Source organism: Talpa occidentalis, unplaced genomic scaffold, assembly GCF_014898055.3.
Source record: "Talpa occidentalis isolate TD23 unplaced genomic scaffold, MPIMG_talOcc4v2.1 talOcc4.8, whole genome shotgun sequence".
Lineage (NCBI taxonomy): Eukaryota > Metazoa > Chordata > Mammalia > Eulipotyphla > Talpidae > Talpa > Talpa occidentalis.
Genome location: NW_023605194.1, coordinates 137,536 through 156,554, shown reverse-complemented (window position 1 = coordinate 156,554; position 19,019 = coordinate 137,536). Strand labels below are relative to the sequence as shown.

General features: G+C 50.3%; 1 protein-coding gene across 2 annotated transcripts; it reads left to right on the top strand.

The window, feature by feature from the left end:
* The first annotated feature begins 866 nt into the window (after window positions 1–866).
* LOC119234133 (olfactory receptor 13A1-like) lies at window positions 867–18,296 on the top strand. Of its 2 annotated transcripts, XR_008549947.1 has the most exons (4): window positions 867–1,264; window positions 12,754–12,816; window positions 14,572–15,727; window positions 18,248–18,296. XR_008549947.1 is itself a non-coding variant. In XM_037496909.2 (3 exons), exon 3 carries the CDS (start codon window positions 14,580–14,582, stop codon window positions 15,546–15,548), a length of 969 nt encoding a protein of 322 aa, XP_037352806.1. In that variant the 5' UTR covers window positions 867–1,264; window positions 12,754–12,816; window positions 14,572–14,579; the 3' UTR covers window positions 15,549–18,219. The 2 variants fall into 2 exon arrangements, 1 of the variants encoding a protein (XP_037352806.1); XM_037496909.2 differs by lacking the exon at window positions 18,248–18,296 and having other exon boundaries at window positions 14,572–18,219.
* Window positions 18,297–19,019: the final 723 nt, after the last annotated feature.

Genomic DNA, 19,019 nt, shown 5'->3' with positions numbered 1-19,019 from the left:
GGTCCGGCCTTGTCAGCCCGGAGAGCGTCTCCCGCTGAGGCCGCTGTAGGCTTCAAAGCACGACGACCGTCCACCACAGCCGGAAGACCCGGGCTGAGGCGGCACTGGAGGCGTCAGACGGCAGCGAGGGCGGGATCGCCGTCAGCCTCCGCCCGTCTGTCCGCTGCTGTCCGCGCCCCCGCCCGCCCGCCCCGCAGGCGCCCGGAGGGTCCTGTCGGCTGTTCCCTTCCACTGTCAGACGCTCGCTGCGGGGCGCGCTTGTGCGTTCACCAGGGTCACCCCCGGCCCAGGCCAAGGGTCCCCGCCCCCGCCGCGCGGACGCGGCCTCGTCCCCGCCCCCCCCCCCCCCCCCGCTCTGTCCCCGCCCCCCTCCTCGGCGTCTGCAGCTGCTCTCTCCGGGCTGCAGGACTCGTTGCCCGGGTATTTATACTCCGTAAGTGAGCGAAACCGTTACGGCGACCCAGACACCCCGCGGGAGCAGGAGCCGGGGGGCCCTCACCCTGCTGCTCCCCAACTCAGTGGCGGGGTGGCGCCTCTGAGCCCTTTTATGTCACAGTGTGCTTCCTGGAGCCGCAAATGGACCAATCAGGTGCGAGCTCTGAGCCGATTGGTGTTAATTGGCCCAATCAGACTTTGCTACCTGGAGCCGCCTCTCACCTCGTCAGTGGTGGCAGCTGCGCCTCAGCGCCCTTGCTGTAACGCGCACTTCCCGGACTGTGGAATGGACCAATCAGGTGCTATGGGCTGATGGGTAAATGGTCCAATCAGCCCCAGGGTTGAAAAATGGTCCAATCAGACGTGTGGGCGGGGCCCCGGAAAGAGGATATAAGCCAGGGTGGGCGGGCGCCGAGTAGAGACGATGCCAGCCCTGCAGGTGACGGCGACCCCGACGCCCTGGACCCTGAGGAGACGACGGCGGGTCCAGCTTCCAGCGAAAGGAGGGGAGACGTTGCTCCTCGCTCTGAAGAAAGGAAAAGCAGCGTCCAGCAGCCGCCCTCTGAGGAGGGAGAGAAGCTGAAGGACTGCGTGGCGGAGGGCCTGGGCCTGTCTCTGGCTTTGCCTCACAGGAGCCCCAGAGGCCGCGGCCTGGCGTCCCGGAGAGCTGCTTGTTGTCGGTGCCGCCCCACGGCTCACTCAGCTGTGGACACTCGGTGTCTCGGACACCTCTGAGGGACCAGTAATGGCCGTCACTGCTGGCCAGCACTCCTGGTGACCGGTGGCGGCCATCACTGACGTCATCTGGACAAGGCAGCCAGACTTGCGGGTACAGTAGCGCTTTGTTTCCCTGTTTACAAAATAAGCCCCATGGTCGTTCCCGCGGCCTGAGGGCTCTTGGACTGTGCGTACGGGTGAGGCCCACAGACCTGTCCCCTTATTGGACATTGTCCTTTCTTAGGCTCTAGCCCAGAGGCTCCTCCTGTGTGGGTGTTGTATTGCTCAAGGTCCATGCATTTGGATTCCGAGAGTAGCCCAGCCCTGGAGAGTAGCCCAGTTGATGCCATGCGTGTCCAGCCCACGCTCCTTTGTGGATGGACGGGGAAAGGATTGGCACGGCCAAGAGGAGAGCCAGGCCAAGTTTTTGACAGGAGGAAATTTATTGCGCTCCCAGGGGAGGTTCGTGGACCCCTGCAGGGGTCGGAGAAGTTGCGTGTGCTTTGGGGGATAAGGGTAAACTTATAGGGTGGGGTCTGGCCTTGGGGTGGGGGATGGGTGGTGGTGTGGAGAATGTGGAGTTGAAGTTACTTTTAAAAGAAATTGTCTTTCTCTCAGAACTGGTTGATCTTTCATCACTGCTAATCAGGCCCGGCTCTGGCCAGTCTCTGGGACACAGGTGACAGCAGTTTAAAGTTTCCCTTTTCTGCCCCATCCCTACCCTGGTCTTGATCTTACAGACGCGACTTGGCATTGTGGGTAAAGCTGTGGGAACATTTGTGTGCATCTTTTCACATTAGTATTTCCATGCTCTGTGGCGGAACCCCCCTGAGGAGATGTTGCTGGCTCACGGGATTTTTTACCTTCCTGTCTCCTCCATCCGCTCACCAGATTGAAGGCGAATGTGGTTCCCTTAGAGGCTGCACCAGTGAGGAGGGGGACCTCCCCACTTCACTGTGTCACTCTCCTTGTCTGGGGTTTCTCCAGGGTCTCCCAGGGGTCCTGATCTGCATGTCCCTACTGGACAGTGACACTGGAGACTGTTCACGTGCCGTGGCCAGTGCACGTCTCCTTCAGAAAAGGGCCAAGTCTTAGCCTGTTTTTTGCTTGGGTTCTTTTTTGTTGTTGGATTGTATAAATACTTTATATTTTGGAACTGAAGCCCTTCTATTTCACTTATCTTTTTTTAAAATTTTTAAAAAAAGATTTATTTATTTATTTATACAAGCACTGGGTACGGTCAGAAGCACGGGAGGGTGAGAGAATTCACCAGAGCCAGAGCGGGGAGCAGAGCAGGCAGAAGGACCGAAGGACACTGCTGAGGGGAGCAGCGGGCGGCAGGAGAGGTCTGCGCGCCATGGGGGACCCTCGCCAGCTGCCAGGGATCGAACTGGCGCTGCAGAGGCTGTGGGCAGCTTCTCAGCCCAGCGCTCAACCGCTGCGCCACTGGGGGAGGCCCTCTCCTTGTTTCTTTCAGGTGTTCAGGTCTTACACCCAAATCTTTAATCCATTTGCACTAACTTGGGCATGGAGTTAAGTGTGGCTCTAGCTTCCTTTCGTGCATGCGGCTGTCCATGTTCCCAGAACCATTTGTTAACAGAGATTTCCTTTTCTACATCGCATGGTCTTGGTTCTTTTGTCAAAGATTAACTGTCTGTGTTTGTGTGGTTTATCTGGGTTTTCTATTCTTTTCCTTTGGTCTGTTCTTGTTGCAGTACCACACTGTTTTATTACCATTGCTGTATAGTTGTAGTATATTACCATTGTAGTATATTACCATTGCTGTATGTTGTAGTCAGGGAATGTGATAACCTCCATTTTCTTCTTTTCTCTTAGAATCAGGCCTTTTGTGGTCCATACAAATTTTGTAATTCTCAGTTCTATTCCCTTAAAAAAGTGTCATTGGGAATTTGACTGAGCACTGCATTGAGTCTGTAAATTGCTAGAGGCAACAAGACCATTTTAATGACATTTGCTCTTCCAACCCATGGGATACTGTCCATTTCCTTGTGTTTCTTTTATTTCCTTTAACAGAAGTTTTTTTTTTTTTAAGATTTATTTTTATTTATTTGTTTGTTTGTTTATTTATTTATTTACTCAAGCACTGGGTACAGTCAGAAGTGAGGGAGGGTGAGAGAATTCACCAGAGCCAGAGCGGGGAGCAGAGCAGGCAGAAGGACCGAAGTACACTGCTGAGGGGAGCAGCGGGCGGCAGGAGAGGTCTGCGCGCCATGTGGGACCCTCCTCCGGTGGCCGGGGAGCAGCCGGGGATCGAACCGGCGCCGCAAAGGCTGCGGGCAGCCTCGAAACCCAGCCTCAACCACTGCGCCACCGGGGAGGCCCCTCCTTTAACAGAGTTTTATAGTTTTTCATGCATAAGTCTTTCACCTCCTTTGTTAAGTTTGCTCCTGTTAAGTTTGCTCCATTCTTTTTGGTGCAGCTGTAAATAGGATTGTTTTTTAATTTCTCTTTTTCCTAATTCATTGTTTGCATGTAGAAATGCAGCTGAATTTTATGTATTGATTTTGCATTCTGTCACTCTGCTGTATTTTTGTTATTGCTAGTAGTTTTGGGGGAAGTCTTTGTTGTTCTGTATGTATATTATCACATCATCTGCAAATAATGACAGTTTTACATTTCGTTTCCAGTCTGGATTCCTTTTATATCTTTTTCTTGTCTAATTGTTCCAGCTAGAACTTCCAATACTCTGTTGAACAGTAGTTGTAAAAGTGAACATCCTTTTTCCTGATCTTAGGGAAATAGTTTCTGTTTTTAACCATTAAATATGATGTTGGCTGTGGGTTTGCTGTATATGGGCTTTATTTTGTCAAGATGGGTTCCATGCATTCCCATTTTATTGAGAGTTTTTAATCATAAATGGGTGTTGGGTCTTGTCAAATGCTTTTCTGGGCATCTGTTAAAATGATCCTATGATTTTTATCTTCCTTTTTGTCAATTGGATGAATGACATTGGTTGATTTGTATATGTTGAACCAAACTTTTATTCCTGGGTTGAAACCTTCTTAACCTTGGTGGGTTATCCCAACAGTACAATGCTGGCTTCCTTTGTAAAGATTTTCTTGAGGATTTTGCATCTAAGTCCACTAGAGATGTTGGTCTTTGGTTTTGTTTGTCCTGTTTGGTTTGGGGTGATGCTGACCTTTTAGGGACCTTTTGTCTTGTTTGGTTTTAGGATAATGCTGGCTTCATAGGAACATTTCCTTTTAATTTTTTTTAAGAGTTTGATAGGATAAGAATTAAGTCCTCATTGAAGACTTGGTAGAATTCTCTAATGATGTTCTCAGGTCCTGGGATTTTGCTCTTAGCTATTCCTTTGAGTAGTGTTTCAATTTCTGTGATTGTGATTAGAGTGTGTAAGCTGTCTATTTCATCCTGGTGCAGTCTTGGATGCTGTATGATTTTAAAATTTGTCTATTTCTTCCATATTCTCCAGTTTATTTGCACAGAGACATTCATAGTGGATTTTTATGATCCTTTGTATTTCTGTGACAACTATTGTAATTTTCCTTTTTAATTCATGATTATTTTTGTATGGGTTTCTTTTTGTTGTTGTTGTTGTTGTTCTTTTCTCTGTGACCCTTGCTAATTGTTTTGTTTATCCTTTCATAGAAACAGATCTTGTTTTTATTGATCTTTTGGGATTGTCTTTTTGTTTCCTATTTTATTATTTTCCACTCTAACTTTTAAATTTTCCTTCCTCCTTTAAATTACTGGCTTTCCCCCCTTCTTTTTCTAATGTCTTACATTGTAAAGTTAGATTATATATTTGAGATTTTAAAAATGTGATCCTGTGGTGTCATGTACTCCCTCTCACAATACCACTTCAGAATATCCCATGGGATCTGCCAGCCTGGCCCTCTGTTCTCATGAGCCTCCAGACACTTTTTAATTTCGTCTTTGACCCAGGAGTTGTTTGAAAGCATTTTATTTAGCCTGCACATATTTTGGTTTATTTCCAAAATAAATTTCTACCTTGATACCACTGAGATTGGAAAAGATGCCAGATATGACTTCCAATTTCATATCTATTTTTCTTATTGTAAGTTGTTTATTGTAAGATAGTCGACAAGCATCTTGCTGTCTTAAGAAATTTAAACAATGGGCAAATAATTTCTTCTGAATAGGACAGCAGTAAGGTAAAACCAAAATCAGCTGCTGAATTTTCCTTTTTCACCTCTTGTATGAGAATGAATAATCTAGATTAACCAAGAGGTGCTGCACGAGATCAGTCAAGTCTTTTGTGATGACAGCGTGGCAGGCACCACCAACACCTATGCCGTCATCCGGGTGTTTTGCTCATGATAGCGGGTCTTTCAGAGGATGACAGCTAATGGAGGCAGGTCACTCGTGGTGTTCTGTAGCACCTCAGCACCGATTACATTGCCGACGCTCACGCCCTCAGCACCTGCAGTAGGGTCGAGGGAAATGATGGGCTTTTGTCCTGTGGGAGATGGCAGGCCTGAATTGATTAAGGATGACAAATCCTTCATCACATTCATATCTAGTATTTAATGACTCAAGGGCATTGGCTGACACATCTTCATACCTTGGGGCTTCCTTCCTGCTTCTTCGAGTGTTAGAAGACCTGGTCAGAATGGGTCTGTGACTTTACCTCCATCTCCAGCAAGCAGGGCTCCTTGCCCCACTGCTGTGAGCATGGCCACCTCCTTTTTCGTTTGTTTGGCAACCAAGGGACGAAGAGCACCATCTGAGAGCGCACCAGGAGGAGAGGTCCTTGTTTTAGGCGCCTGCTATCAGCCTGTTCGCACAGGCAGAGAGCCTGTTCCATACATACAAGCTGGCTTCAACTCCCTCTCAGCTTGGGTGTATTTTCTGCAGCACCATGTTCAGAGACTTGGTCATTTTCTGCATGTTTCTGATTGACTTGTGTTGCTTGGTAACATTAATATCATTCATAGCCACCATATTTTGACCTCGGCTCCATCGCATCTGCACAGCTCAGGCGAGAGGCCAGCGATTCCCGGAGTGGACATGGTTCTGGGCCTGCTGAGGATGGGCCTTCATCCTGCTTTTGATACATGTTTGTGCCCCAGCATATTATCTACCCTTGGAAGTTCCGTGTGTGGTTAAGAAGAATGTGTATGAGGATCTTGTGGGATGGAAGGTTCTATAAGTGTCTGTTAGTCCATCTGGTCCCACACATCACTTAAAACCTTTGTGTGTTGCCTTCTGTTTGGATGACCTGTCTGTCCCTTATGTAACTTAAGTTCAGTCCCCACAGTTAGTGTTTGTCAGTGTGTCGCTGAGGTCTGTCAATGCTGTTGAAGATGGCCCCATGGCCTGTGTCAGGCACACAGATGTCCACAGCACCTGTGTCTTCTGGATGAGCTGCTTGCCCTTGGTCACTGTGTAGTGCCCACCTGTCCCCAGTTGCCTTTTATTGGCTGCAGGTCTAATGACCTGAAATGAGAGCAGTAGTTCCTGATTTACTGGCTTGAAGGATCTTGCTCCAGCCTTTCATTTTCTTTTTTTTTAATGTTTTTTTTTTTTTTAAATAGAGGCATGTTTTATTTATTTATTTGTTTGTTTGTTTTGTTTATACATGCACTGGGTACAGTCAGAAGCGCGGGAGGGTGAGAGAATTCACCAGAGCCAGAGCAGGGAGCAGAGGCAGAAGGACCGAAGTACACTGCTGAGGGGAGCAGCGGGCGGCAAGAGAGGTCTGCGTGCCATGGGGGACCCTCCTCCGGTGGCCGGGGAGCAGCCGGGGATCGAACCGGCGCCGCAGAGGCCGCGGGCAGCTTCGCAACCCAGCGCTCAACTGCTGCGCCACCAGGGAAGCCCAAGCAGCCTTTCATTTTAAACTTGTGTTTGTTTTTAGGTTTAAAAGAGTATCTTGTAAGTAAATGTAGATGGCTGATATTTTTGGACCCAATTTGGCAATCTTGCCTTTTAAGTGCTGAATTCAGACTTAGAGTGACATGATACATGAGGCTTAGTTACTGTTATTCTGGCTTTTGATTTTTCATTGTTTTCTCTTTCTGTTGTTTTGTTATGAGGTTTTTCTCTCATTTTCATTTGGGTGGCTTTCACTGGCAGCTCTGTTTCTTTCCCTGTGTCTCTGAATTCTAAATTTTTTCCTGGTGGCTACTGTAAGTGTTATATCACTGCCTTTGAGCTGGAGTGGACTCAATCTCATCTAACCGTACAGCTTCTAGACTTTTCTTCTGGGTGTCATGGTGTCGCTGTCGCCTGTTGTTCCTGATGACGCGTGCCCGGTGTTGTCTGCTCAGGTTTTGTCTTTCTTGCAGAGTCCTCTCAGCGCTTCTTAGGGCAGCTTCTGTGGTGATAGGCCTCATCAGCTTTCTTTAGATGGGATGTGGCAGTCTCTGCTTCGCCTTCATGTTAGATGGTGATTTTGCATGACAGAGATTTTTCTTTTAGTCCACATCAGCCTGAATGGTGGCTGCAGAGATATCTGATGAGGCCCTATGCAGAACCTCTGTATGTTACTTTCTTTTTTTCTCTAGCAATCTGTATCATTTTTCTGTCCCTGACTTTTAGTAACATAGCACTGATGCATTGCCGAAAGGGCACTTTACATTTGGAAGTTTAGGTGTTATTTCTGCTACCTGGGCACCCATTGTTGTTTCTTTGCTTAAGTTTGGAAAGTTCTCAGTTACTCTTTGAATATCACCTCTCTTCCCTTCTCTCTTGTCATCTTCTGGAGTACTCTTTACTTGAATATTTCTTCTTCTAATTGAGGCTGACATCTCTTGCAGCATTTTCTTTTTCATTTTTTACTAAATCTTTCTGTTTCTTCTAGCCGGGTGATTTGAATATTTGCATCTTCTGTTTCTGAAATTCTCTTCTACCAGCTCAGTTCTACTTAAAATGCTTTCCATATTTTCCTTATTTCATTCAGTACAATTTATGTCCTTTATTGCCGAAGCTTGTTTCTAGACTCCATTACCTGTCTTTCTGATTTTGACTGTCCTCTCTGTACCTCATTTAGTATTAAAATGTTGCTTTTTGCCTCTCAGGTTCTCTATTTCTTCACCTCTGGTCGCTGTGTCTGGACTTGTGTTCTCCTTCTGCCTTTCTATCTTGCATTCAGGTGTTTTTGCTTCCTAAGAGTGATGATGCCTTATTTCCTTTTCCTTTCCTTTTTCCTTTCCTTTAGTTTGTTTGTTCTTCCTCTTCACTTACCTTGGTAGCAGGTGGAGTGGAGAAAAGGGAGAACTGGGTTCAAATCTTGGCAAGAAGGGAGGGCATCTCAGGGCAAAAGGTCGCCTCTGACTCCTCCTCTTTCTCTGAAGAAATCTCAGTTCAGTGACTCGGACCCTGAATTCCTGCCCTGTGTCCTCACGCTCCCCAATGCTGCAGGGGATGTTCCCACAAAGCTTGGTCACTGGGCCCGGGGTAACACTAGCATCAGGAGCAGCCAGATGCAGATGGGCTTTCGTTGCTGGGCGTGGTGCCTGGGGTGGGCTGTTTCCTGACTCAATGATGCCTTATTGAGGGTGTGGGGCTGCCAGGTCATTGATGCTCACGCAGGTCTGTTTGCAGGGAGTGGTGAGAGGGTTCTCCCACCCTCTCTCCTAGCCCCAGTCCCAGTGGAGCCGGTGTAGCTCCACAGCACCAGCACTGGGTGTGCCTCTGCTGCGGCTCCAGGGTGAGGGGAGACCCCTACCCCAATCACCACCCCGAGACAAGCCCACATGGCAGAGACCCAGCTGCCCCCAAGGTCCTGGGCACAGGTATGTCCCGCTCTGTCGCTTGCTCTCCAAAGGGCCCTCTGACCATCTTCAGTGGTCAGCAGGATCCGACAGTGCCCCGCCTCTGCCTGCAACCTCCTATATCTCCTAGTGAGGTGCATCCAACAGCACCGCAGCCCCAGAACCGGCCCCAGGGAGTGTCTGTCTCTGACCCGAACCCTTCACTCAGCCTTCATTAGTTCTGTTGGTTTCATTTTTCTCTCAGTGCAGGATGGGGAGAGACCACCCAACCCATTCTGTTCTCGTGTTTTGGGGGAGTCTCTATTGGGCTTCCTTAAATATATGTTGGGGAGTTGCTTGTATCAACATTCATAGACCTGTATAGTTCCGAATTTTGTAATGTAACTTAATTTAAACATGTATTTATTGATGGGGATTTAGATTATTTCACTTTTCTGATATAGCAATGCTAAACTGAATGTTATGTAAATATGTGAGCCCTCTGGGCTGCTGATGCAGATAATCAGCCTGGGCAGTGGGGTTGATAATTGAAAGGCTATTTGGGAAAATTTCCAAATCCTGCCTTGAAAAGGAACGTAAACAATGCAGAAATTAGTCATTTTCACAAGCCATCCCCTAAGCTTCCAAAGCAAAAGTGAGCTCCTTACTCCAGTGTTGGTGTGGTTTGCTGCCCTGGAGGCCAGAGCTGCTGGCCTGTCTCAGGGCTTCCTCTGTCTCTGTGTCTGTGCCGTGTGTGCCCATCTTGTGGTTTATGGGGACTTCCACACATTAAGTACAGAACCCAGACGGGCTGCACATTAGATGTGAGGTGAAGTTAGCAACACAAGAAAGACTTCTCCAGACACCCTGGATAGCAGCTGAAATAACCATGAAACAGACACTCAAGTTGGCAAGTCCATGATCCCCTTCGGAAGAGTCGTGCACATTGAGGAGGCCACAGCAGTGGGTGTGGAGCAGCCCAAACCGTCTCTCCGGAGCCCGTGCAGCGTCACAAGCCCAGGGCAGGACGCAGGAAAAGCTGCAGCGGGCGACAGAGGGAGCTCCCAGGGTAGAAGTCGGTGAGCGATGACACAGGACACCTGTTGCATGTAAGTCCCTTGTGCTAAAGGAAGACGTGTGCATACTAGAAGAATCAAAGATTTAATAAAGTACCAAAAAGATCTTCTAGAGGTAAAAAATGTAGTATCTGAAATGAAAAAATTCACTGAAGGAACAACAAAAGATTTGAAGAAAAGGTTAGTGAATTGAACATGTGGCACCAGGATCTACTGAGGACTACACTCAAGTATAAGCCTGAAGAATAGCCTGAAACAATGAACATCTTCTGTGACCCTTGTGGAAACATCCAGGTATCTAACGTATATGTAATTGTGTCTCCAGAAATGGAGGGAGTAAAAAAATGGGATGAAAAGTAATGATTTAAATGTTTTAGTTGAAAGAATCTCCACAACTGCAGCAGCAAAACTCAGAAGAACATCCCATCAGGACTCATCATGGGCCTCCCTGGGGCGCAGGGGTTGAGTCTCAGCACCATAAAGTTCTCTCCAGAACTGTGGCCTGAGTCCATCACTGGACAGGGAGTGACCCACAGGGCGCAGCAGGACCCCTTCTGTCCCCTCACTGGCCCTTCAACAGTGGATTTCACTGGATCCACCTGTTCTGCTCCCCACTCTGTCTCCAGTGAGTCTTCTCACCCCCGCATTTCTGGCCCTCACCCAGATTTTGTGTGCATAATTAAATAAAATCTTAAAAAAGTCATTGTGATAATGAAGAGAATCTGAGTAGAGTGTAGAAAGAATGTAAATAATGTCAATTACACCTCAATCCAGTGCTTACAAGGAGAGACCTTGGACAGAAACCTAGGACTGAGATCTTAATTTTTAAAAAAAGTCCAGGAAATCAAGAGAGTAGAAAACCTACCACCTGGAGTTTGGCACAGATTTCCTAAGTTTCAAAAAGCACTAACCATACCAGGAAAAACATCAATTAACTTCATCAAATAGAGAAAGTTCACTCTTCAAAATAACCTTAAAAAGTTAAAAAACAAGGCGCAGACTTGGAGCAAAAATTGCACACCTGTAAGTGTCATTTCCTCCCAGGCTGCGTGGACACAGGTTGTCCGCCCTGAGCCTCGAGGCCTCGTCCCTCTCAACAAGGAACAGACGCCCCCGTGGGAACGTCCTTGAACAGACGCTTCATGGAGAAAGGTCAGAAAACCAAGGCAAGAAAAGTGCTCATTGTCCTTAGCATGGACATCAGAGGATTCCGACACAAGACCATCAGCTTGAGGAGACAGTTTAGCAGCTTATGATGTCGGGGCGCAGCTGCGGGGTTCCCCGGTATTTCCCTGAATGAATGAGGTGCACGTCCGCCCAGTGCCAGGTCCCGCACAGATGCGGCCAGAGTCCCGGGCCCGGCAGGAGCCACACCACAGGGCAGGAGAAGGGTTTGGAGGCGTGGCAGGAGGGGCGCTGGGAGGTGGCAGCCCAGAGTCTGGGACCAAGAGCAGGTCACCTCCCAAGCAGACCCCAGTGGCGCAGGGGACCCCTTGGCTGGCTGAGCTCCCGGGGGACCAGGACGCTGCTTCCTGGGGGGCAAATGATGATCATAATTTAATCTGTGAACGTTCAGGTTCATGATGGCCCAAAAAGGTGATTCAACCCCCACCGGTAGGAGGGTCTTGGGCAGGGTGCACAGTTGTGAAACAAGCGCCCTGGGTAGTCGCCGTGGACTTAGGTGACACCCCGCAGGAGAAACCCTGTGGGATCTTCTACTGAGTTCCCGAAGTAGAGCCAAACGCGAGGCCCAGCGTAGCCGAAGACACCGCAGCCATCTCTGGGTCCCCCCCACTTGGGTGTCCGCCCCTCAGCGGCGCAGAGACGGGGACATGTGCATCCCAGGCACATCGGTCACTGCAAGGGCAGAGCCTGGGCATGGGCGTGAGCAGAGCAGCGCCCACCGGCCCGGCAGGAAGACGAGTGCCCCGGGGACGGCGGAGGGGGGCCCGGCTGGCCTGCAGCCCTGGCGTCTGGTCTCCTGACGCTGATGGGCGGGAAGCTGTGGTCACGCGCCTCGAGCCGCGCTAATGGTCCCTGAGAGCCTCCTCCGGCGGCCTCCCCAGGGCCGGCCCCGGCTCCTGGCCCCCGCCTTGGAGACTCAGAGGTTTCATGAGCAGCGGAGCTCGCGCCAGAGTGCAGTGGACATGGAGAGGCCCCTTGGCTGGGCCCAGTGGAGGTGAGAGAGTGTGGCTGCGCTGCCCCTGGTCCTAGGGAGCAGAACCTGCTTCAGAGGGAATTGGAATCTCTGGAACGAACCTCAGACTGGGAGTGGAACAGAGAGATCGAGCAGTTGGGGTTCTGGCCACACCCGAACATCACTGCGGGCGGTAGGAGACCCAGCCTGGTGGACATAGGGCCTTGGTGTCAGCCAGGAGACGAGCAGAGAGGCGCGGGCTAGTAAGAGAGACGGAGGCTGGACCAGAGGCTGTCCTGTTCTTCCAGGTGTTACCCAGCCCCGGGGCTGCTGAGCACCTTCATGCAGACAGGACACATCCCCATACAGGCCAGAGTGTGGGAGCTGCCCTCAGGAGGGCAGCAGCCTGGTCAGCATCTGGCTGCTTTGGACCTAACAGGCGCCTCTTCCAGATGCTGAGTCCACCCACATTCCACGGGGCTGCCAAGTGCCCAGACCTTGCCCAGCACCAGCTCCCTCAGGGCTGGAGTGGCTCCACCACACTGAGTCGCCTACACGAGGAGGAGACTCGTCAGTCACTTGGGGTCAGCTCCACGTTCTCTAGAGGGTCCCAGAGTCACCTCTTCCACCAACAGGGAGCAGGCCCCGGACACTCCCAGGACCATGACCATAGTGTTTCCTTTTTCAGAAGGGCCGTCCGCACTCCCAGGTGCCTGCGGGAACCTCACACGGGAACAGGCAGGATCTGCAGGTGGGTCACCCGGGACCAGACCAGGTGGAGATGGAGGGTTGACAGCGCCTGTCCAGGCCACCTGCCTGCTGGCCCCTTCCTCCATGACCCTGCTGCCCATCGAGCCTGACCAAAAGAGCTCCCCCTCCCCCTGCAGCACCCCAGGCTCCCCCTCCCCCTGCAGCACCTCCACTGCCCAGAGTCTCGCTCTCCCCACCCTGCCAGCCCTGCCCCGCCCTTGGGCCTTGCTGGTGGGGTCTGTCTCTGCTGCCCCCCCCCCACACACCATGGAGTCCAGCTGTCCACGGTCTCCTCTTGTGACTGAGGACTGGGCAGTCCCTGCCGGCCTTGCCAGGGGCCCCGGGGGCCCCGCGTCTGACGGCGTCCCGGAGGCTGTCTTCACCCCACGCCGCCCCGTTGTCCCTGAGCTCGAGCTGTTGTTCTTCGGCTTCTGTGTCCCGTGTGAGAAACCCAGCTCCGTCCCGGTGGAGACCACGGGCCCTTCACTCGCTCAGGCACTCGCGCTCCTGGGGCTGTTGCCCCTCGGGCTCCCGAGCCCGGTCATGCGGTGTAGACCGGGGCGGCTCCCGCTGTCCCTGCAGCCTCCAACACTCTGTGCCGTGGACACATCGTTGTCGCTGACGTTCTTGTCTCTTCCTCAGGGAAGAGCTGCCCCTGCCGGCTCCCCTCACAAGGCGGTGGCCGCCCAGCCCGGGGCCTCCCCCTGCCCGATCCCAGGCCCCACTGCTCTGTCCTTTCCACCTCTTGGGTCCTGGACCCCTCCCTCTGTGTGTGTGTGTGTGTGTGTGTGCGCGCGCGCGCGCGCGCTCGCGTGCATGCGCTCCCCGGAGCACCAAAGCCGGCCGCTGCCCGCCCCCTGGGGATTTTGACTCCACCTGTCCGAGGTGAGGCCATCATGTGGCTGCACCACTCATGTCCAGGGCAGAGCTGTTACGGGGCCCTACCCTGCCCTGTCCTTTCTGAGTCCAGCTCTGCCCTGTTGGTGTCCTTGGGGGTCCCCAGGCCCCACACACGTGCGTAAATCAGGCTCACCCTCGCACACACACTGCTGGAGGCAGTCACTGGGGCCTCCATGGAGATCTGTGGGAGTGGAGGGAGTCGCGGCGTGCAGAGGAGGCCGAGGGGGTGGGGGATCTACCAGTGTGGTTGGGAGCTCGGCTGCCCTGAGGACCCGTGGAGGCAACGGAGACAGCAGACACAGTCTCGACATCGAGCAGCAGATCTGCAGAGCCTGGATGGTGGGAGCTGAGGGGTGTCGGGCCAGGCCAACTCCTGCTCCCTCATGCTATTTGGGCATCATGCAGGGCGGGGCTTGTAGGATGTACCACAGCTGCCCTGGGGCGCGGCCACCATTTGGTCCGGTGTTGAGCACTTGGGGCTCAATGAGGGGTTGGGGCGGGTGTCTGAGGGCAGCTCTGGAGCTAGAGACAGGCGTGTGCACCTGGAACAGAGGGGCTGAGCCCAGGACGACATGACCTTCGTGAGCAGGGATGCGCTCAGCCCACAGAGGGCATGCAGGGCCACACAGCGATGGCCGCAGGGCCCAGGGGGGCAGACTGCTCCTCACCTGGGGCAGGGAGTAGGAGCACGCTTGGAGCCCGCTGTGCTGGGCAAGGATGTCTGAGCAGATGTCCCAGGGCACGGAGTGGTCTAAGTAGATCCTGGAGCAGCTGCAGGGGTCATGGGTCAGGGTGTGTGTAGGTGAGGGGCCGCAGCTCTGACCCTGAGCCCAGGCTGACTGTGTGTCTCTCTCAGGGGGCGTCATGGAGTCGGGCCTGGGGGCCTCTCCCAGCAGGTTCCTGGGGCACAACTGGACACAGGTGGAAGTGTTCATCCTGCAGGGCTTCTCCGAGCACCCCAAGCTGCGGCTGCCCCTGCTGGGCTGCTTCCTGGCCCTGTACACCCTGGCACTGGCAGGCAACACCATCATTCTTGTGCTGATCAGCTGCAGCGCCAGCCTGCACAGCCCCATGTACTTCTTCCTGTTCAACCTGGCCTCCATGGACGTCATCTGCACCTCGTCTGTGGTGCCCAAGACACTGGTGGGCCTGGTGTCAGAGACGGAGAACACCATCTCCTTCCAGGGGTGCATGGCCCAGCTCTTCTTCCTCGTCTGGTCAGCGTCTGCAGAGCTACTGCTGCTCACGGTCATGGCCTATGACCGCTACGTGGCCATCTGCCACCCGCTGCACTACAGCTCCATCATGAGCCCACGGCTGTGTGGGGTAATGGCCACGGCCGTCTGGACCATCTGTGCCATCAATGCTTCTATAAATACCGGGCTGATGGCGCGGCTGAACTTCTGTGGCCCCAACCTCATCACACACTTCTTCTGCGAGATCCCCCCGCTGCTCCTGCTCTCCTGCAGCCCCACCCTCATCAACAGCATCATGACAGTCCTGGCCGACGCCTTCTATGGGGTCATCAACTTCATGTTCACGCTGGGGTCCTACGGCTTCATCATCACCAGCATCCTGCGCATCCGCTCGGCTGAGGGCAAGCGGCGAGCCTTCTCCACCTGCTCCTCCCACCTGCTGGTGGTCTCCTTCTACTACTCAGCCGTGTTCTGTGCTTACATCAGCCCAGCCTCCAGCTATGATTCCAAGAGAAGTAAAGTGTTTGCAGTAATGTACACGATGCTGGGCCCTGCCCTGAACCCCCTCATCTACTCTCTGCGGAACGCTGAGGTCAAGCAGGCCCTGAGGAGACTCCTTATCCTCTGCAGACGCTAAGGCCATGTGCAAGCCCTTCTGCTGGTGGATATCCCTCCCGCCCCGGGTCTCCCTGAGACCAGGCTTATAGATTGAGACTGGCCAGCACCCTCTCTCCAGCCTAGCTTGGGTGCAGGCCATGCTAGCTGAGCCAGGACACCTGGACACCCAGGAAGCCTCAGTGGGACCCATTGCCCCAGGTGGGTAGGTGCTCTTGTACCTGCGACAGCAGTCATCAACCTTGCTGGCCCTTGAACTTCACCCTATGGGTCCCTCCATCTTCTCAGCACTAGGACCTCCCATGCACCCCAGCTCCATCTGCACCCCCATGGTACACCCTATTGCCCCTACCACACTGGTCCTTTATGGTGGCCCACTGTTTCTCAATTTCTTGTAGGCCACACACCCCAGGGCTGGTCATCTCCCAAACATGCCCCACCTGGGCCTTGTGCCCTCACAGCCAGTGGGCTGATGGGCTTGCAGCCTTTATCCCAGTGGACGATTCATTGTCTGTCTGGGACAGCTTTCTCTTGGACCCTGTTGAGTTGTGTTCTCACATTCTGGTCTTATGTTGGTGTTTCCTGGGGAAAAACAGTCCTGCCCAGAAGTTCCTTTGAGCATGTCTGCGGGGAGAGTGGGGCGGGTCTGGTACCACATTTTGAGGTTGAACCAGGAGTGGGTGGGCCTCTTATGGGCTCATGTGTGGAGCCCTTGGATAACTGGCTGATGGGTGTGGGTCACTTCCACTGGCTGGGAAAGGGTACACACTGTCCAGTGCTATCTGGGGCCAAGCAGCATCCTTCCCAACAAAGGTGTCATCTGGACATGTGGGGTGACCACACCCAATCTCTTCTGATGAACTGTGTGCTCGTCACTAAGTTGTCCGATCCACTGTCAGGAGTGTCAAATGTGGGCACGCAGTATCCGAGGGCTCTGAGATGCACCATGAAGAGGCAGCAGTCCTGCTCCTGGAGCTCTGGGTGTGGTGGGGAAGCCATAGGAAGACAGAGCTTCTCAAGGAACAGGTGACAGACACACCCCCGCTGAGTCCCAGCCCTTCCGTTCTGCAGTCTCTTACACATCCTGTGATGCTCCCAGGCCTCGTTCTTCAGTTGCAGCCTTTTCTTCTCCACCTGCCAAAGGGCAGGAAGTTACAGCCAGGCCTTCATGAGGGGAGTGTCTTACTCCAAACCACAGGTGATACAAAAGCCAGAGGGAGGTGCCTCAGGTCCCCATGTTCTTCCAGGTCCCGGTTGTCCCCTTCTTTCTACCCCAAACCACCCCATTCCATGGTTGGTTACTCAAGCTTGAGCTTCATAGACTCTTTGTCTTCACCGGGAAAGGCTCCTAACCAGAGACAAACCCATTCAAGCAATTTTTGTGAAATTAATAAAAATATTGTATGTCTACTGTTTAGTTTTTTATCTATTTTATGTGAGACATTGATTTCCAATGTTTTTTATTGAATTTTCCATTTTCCTTTATTTTATCAATTTTTGCTCTCTGTATTTTGGTGTGTGTTATTGGTTGCATATATATTTATAATTGATATGTTTTCCTGGTGGTTTGACACTTATTGTTACAATGTTTTTCTTTATATCTTTTTATTTAAAGATTAATATTATTTATTTATATATACACAAGAACTGGGGTCTAGGTCAGGGGTGCAGGTTGTGGAGGTGAGAGGATTCACCAGAGACAGAGTGGGGAACAAATAGGCAGATTTACTGAAATACTCTGCTGAGGGTAGCAGTGGGTGTGACAGGAGAGGTCTGCTGCTCCATAAGTGAGTCAGCTCCCTGGTTGGGGATCGAATTCATGCCTCAGTGGCTGGCAATAGCTTGATAGTGCTGAGACTTAACCCCTGAGCCACCAGGGTGGCCCCTGTTCCATTATATCTTTATTGATAATACTTGTTTTATAGTCAACTATGTCTGCTGTTAGTATAGCTGTTCCAGCTTTTTTGGTTGCTCTTTACATAGTTTATATTTTTCCATCTATGTTATTTTAATCTGTATCTTTGATTTACGTGTGTCTTGAAGACAGCGTATCATTGCACCTTGATTTTCAAACTCAGGTAGAAATTACCTTAGATTGAATTTGTTTACTCCATTGACATTTAATGCTAACATTGATACAGTGGAATTTATGTCTTCAATATTAATTTCTGTGTTGTATATTTCCCATGCTTTTATTTTCTTCTATTCTTCCAGTTTTATTACCTGGATATTTTTAATGTATAATTTTAATTTCTTTAAAGTTTTTCAACTGTATTGAATTATTTCCTTTGTAGTTGCTTTAGGGCTTTCCATATACTTTATAATGATGAAAATCAGCTTCATATTTGTGCTAAATTAACTTTAGTAAGTTATTGAGGCATTCTCTAGTAGCTCTAGTTCTCTCCCCTGTTTTATGTTATATGTATAGGTTTTATATATATGTGATTGTAATATATATATATAACACTTCCATAAATGTTGTAATCCCAAGAATTTATAATTGTTAACTTATATAATTTTATATCCCTAAATGAGTGTTCGAGAGGATGGGTTAAATATCTTTAACTCTTGCTATTTTGGCCACCTTATTTTTCATGTGAATATTGTATTTGCTTTTGTGAATTTGAGTTAACATCTGGAATAAATTCATTAGCCCAGAATAACATTGCTCCCTCCCATTTCCTTTGTTTTCTTATTGGCAAATGTGTTTCATTTCTGTAGGTCCCGCTGCCTGTTACTTTATACATGTAAGTATAAATCTAGTCCTTTCATGACACCTTGTAGATGTCCTTGTGGATGTCTTTTACCTCCTTAGTTAGGTTGATTACAAGGTATTTAACTCTTTTTGAAGCAATCATATGTGGAGCTATTATCTTAATTTCTGTTGTTTCTAGGTCAATGTATATTAAGAAATTATGAATTTTTGTGTGTTGATTTTTTAATCTGTAACTTTGCTGTATTTATACATTGTTTCTAATGACCTTTTGATGGATTCTTTAGGATTTTTATATGTGTCATCATTTCATCTGCAAATAGTGATGTGTTCATTTTTTCTTTCCTATCTAGTTCCCTCTGTTTCTGTGTTTGTCTGATAGCTCCAGCCAAAAACTCTAAGTCAAATAGAAGTGGTGACAGTGGGTAACAGCCCTTTTCTTGTGCTGGATCTTGTGGGGAAGGCTTTCAGCCTTTCACCATTGGCTATTATAGTGACTGTGGATTTGTATTCTATGGCCTTTATTATGTTGAGGTGAATTTCTTCTTTTTCCAACTTGTTTAGAGTTTTATCAGAAATGGGTATTTAATCAAATGCCTTCTCTGCATCTCTGCATTCATGTTGATCATATGACTTTTATCTTTATGCCAGTTGATATGGTGTATTACATTAATTAGTTTATGTATATTAAACCATCTTGCATACCTGGGATGAGTCCCACATGACCCTGGTGTATAATTCTTGTGATACACTGTTGAATTCAATGTGCTAGTATTTTCT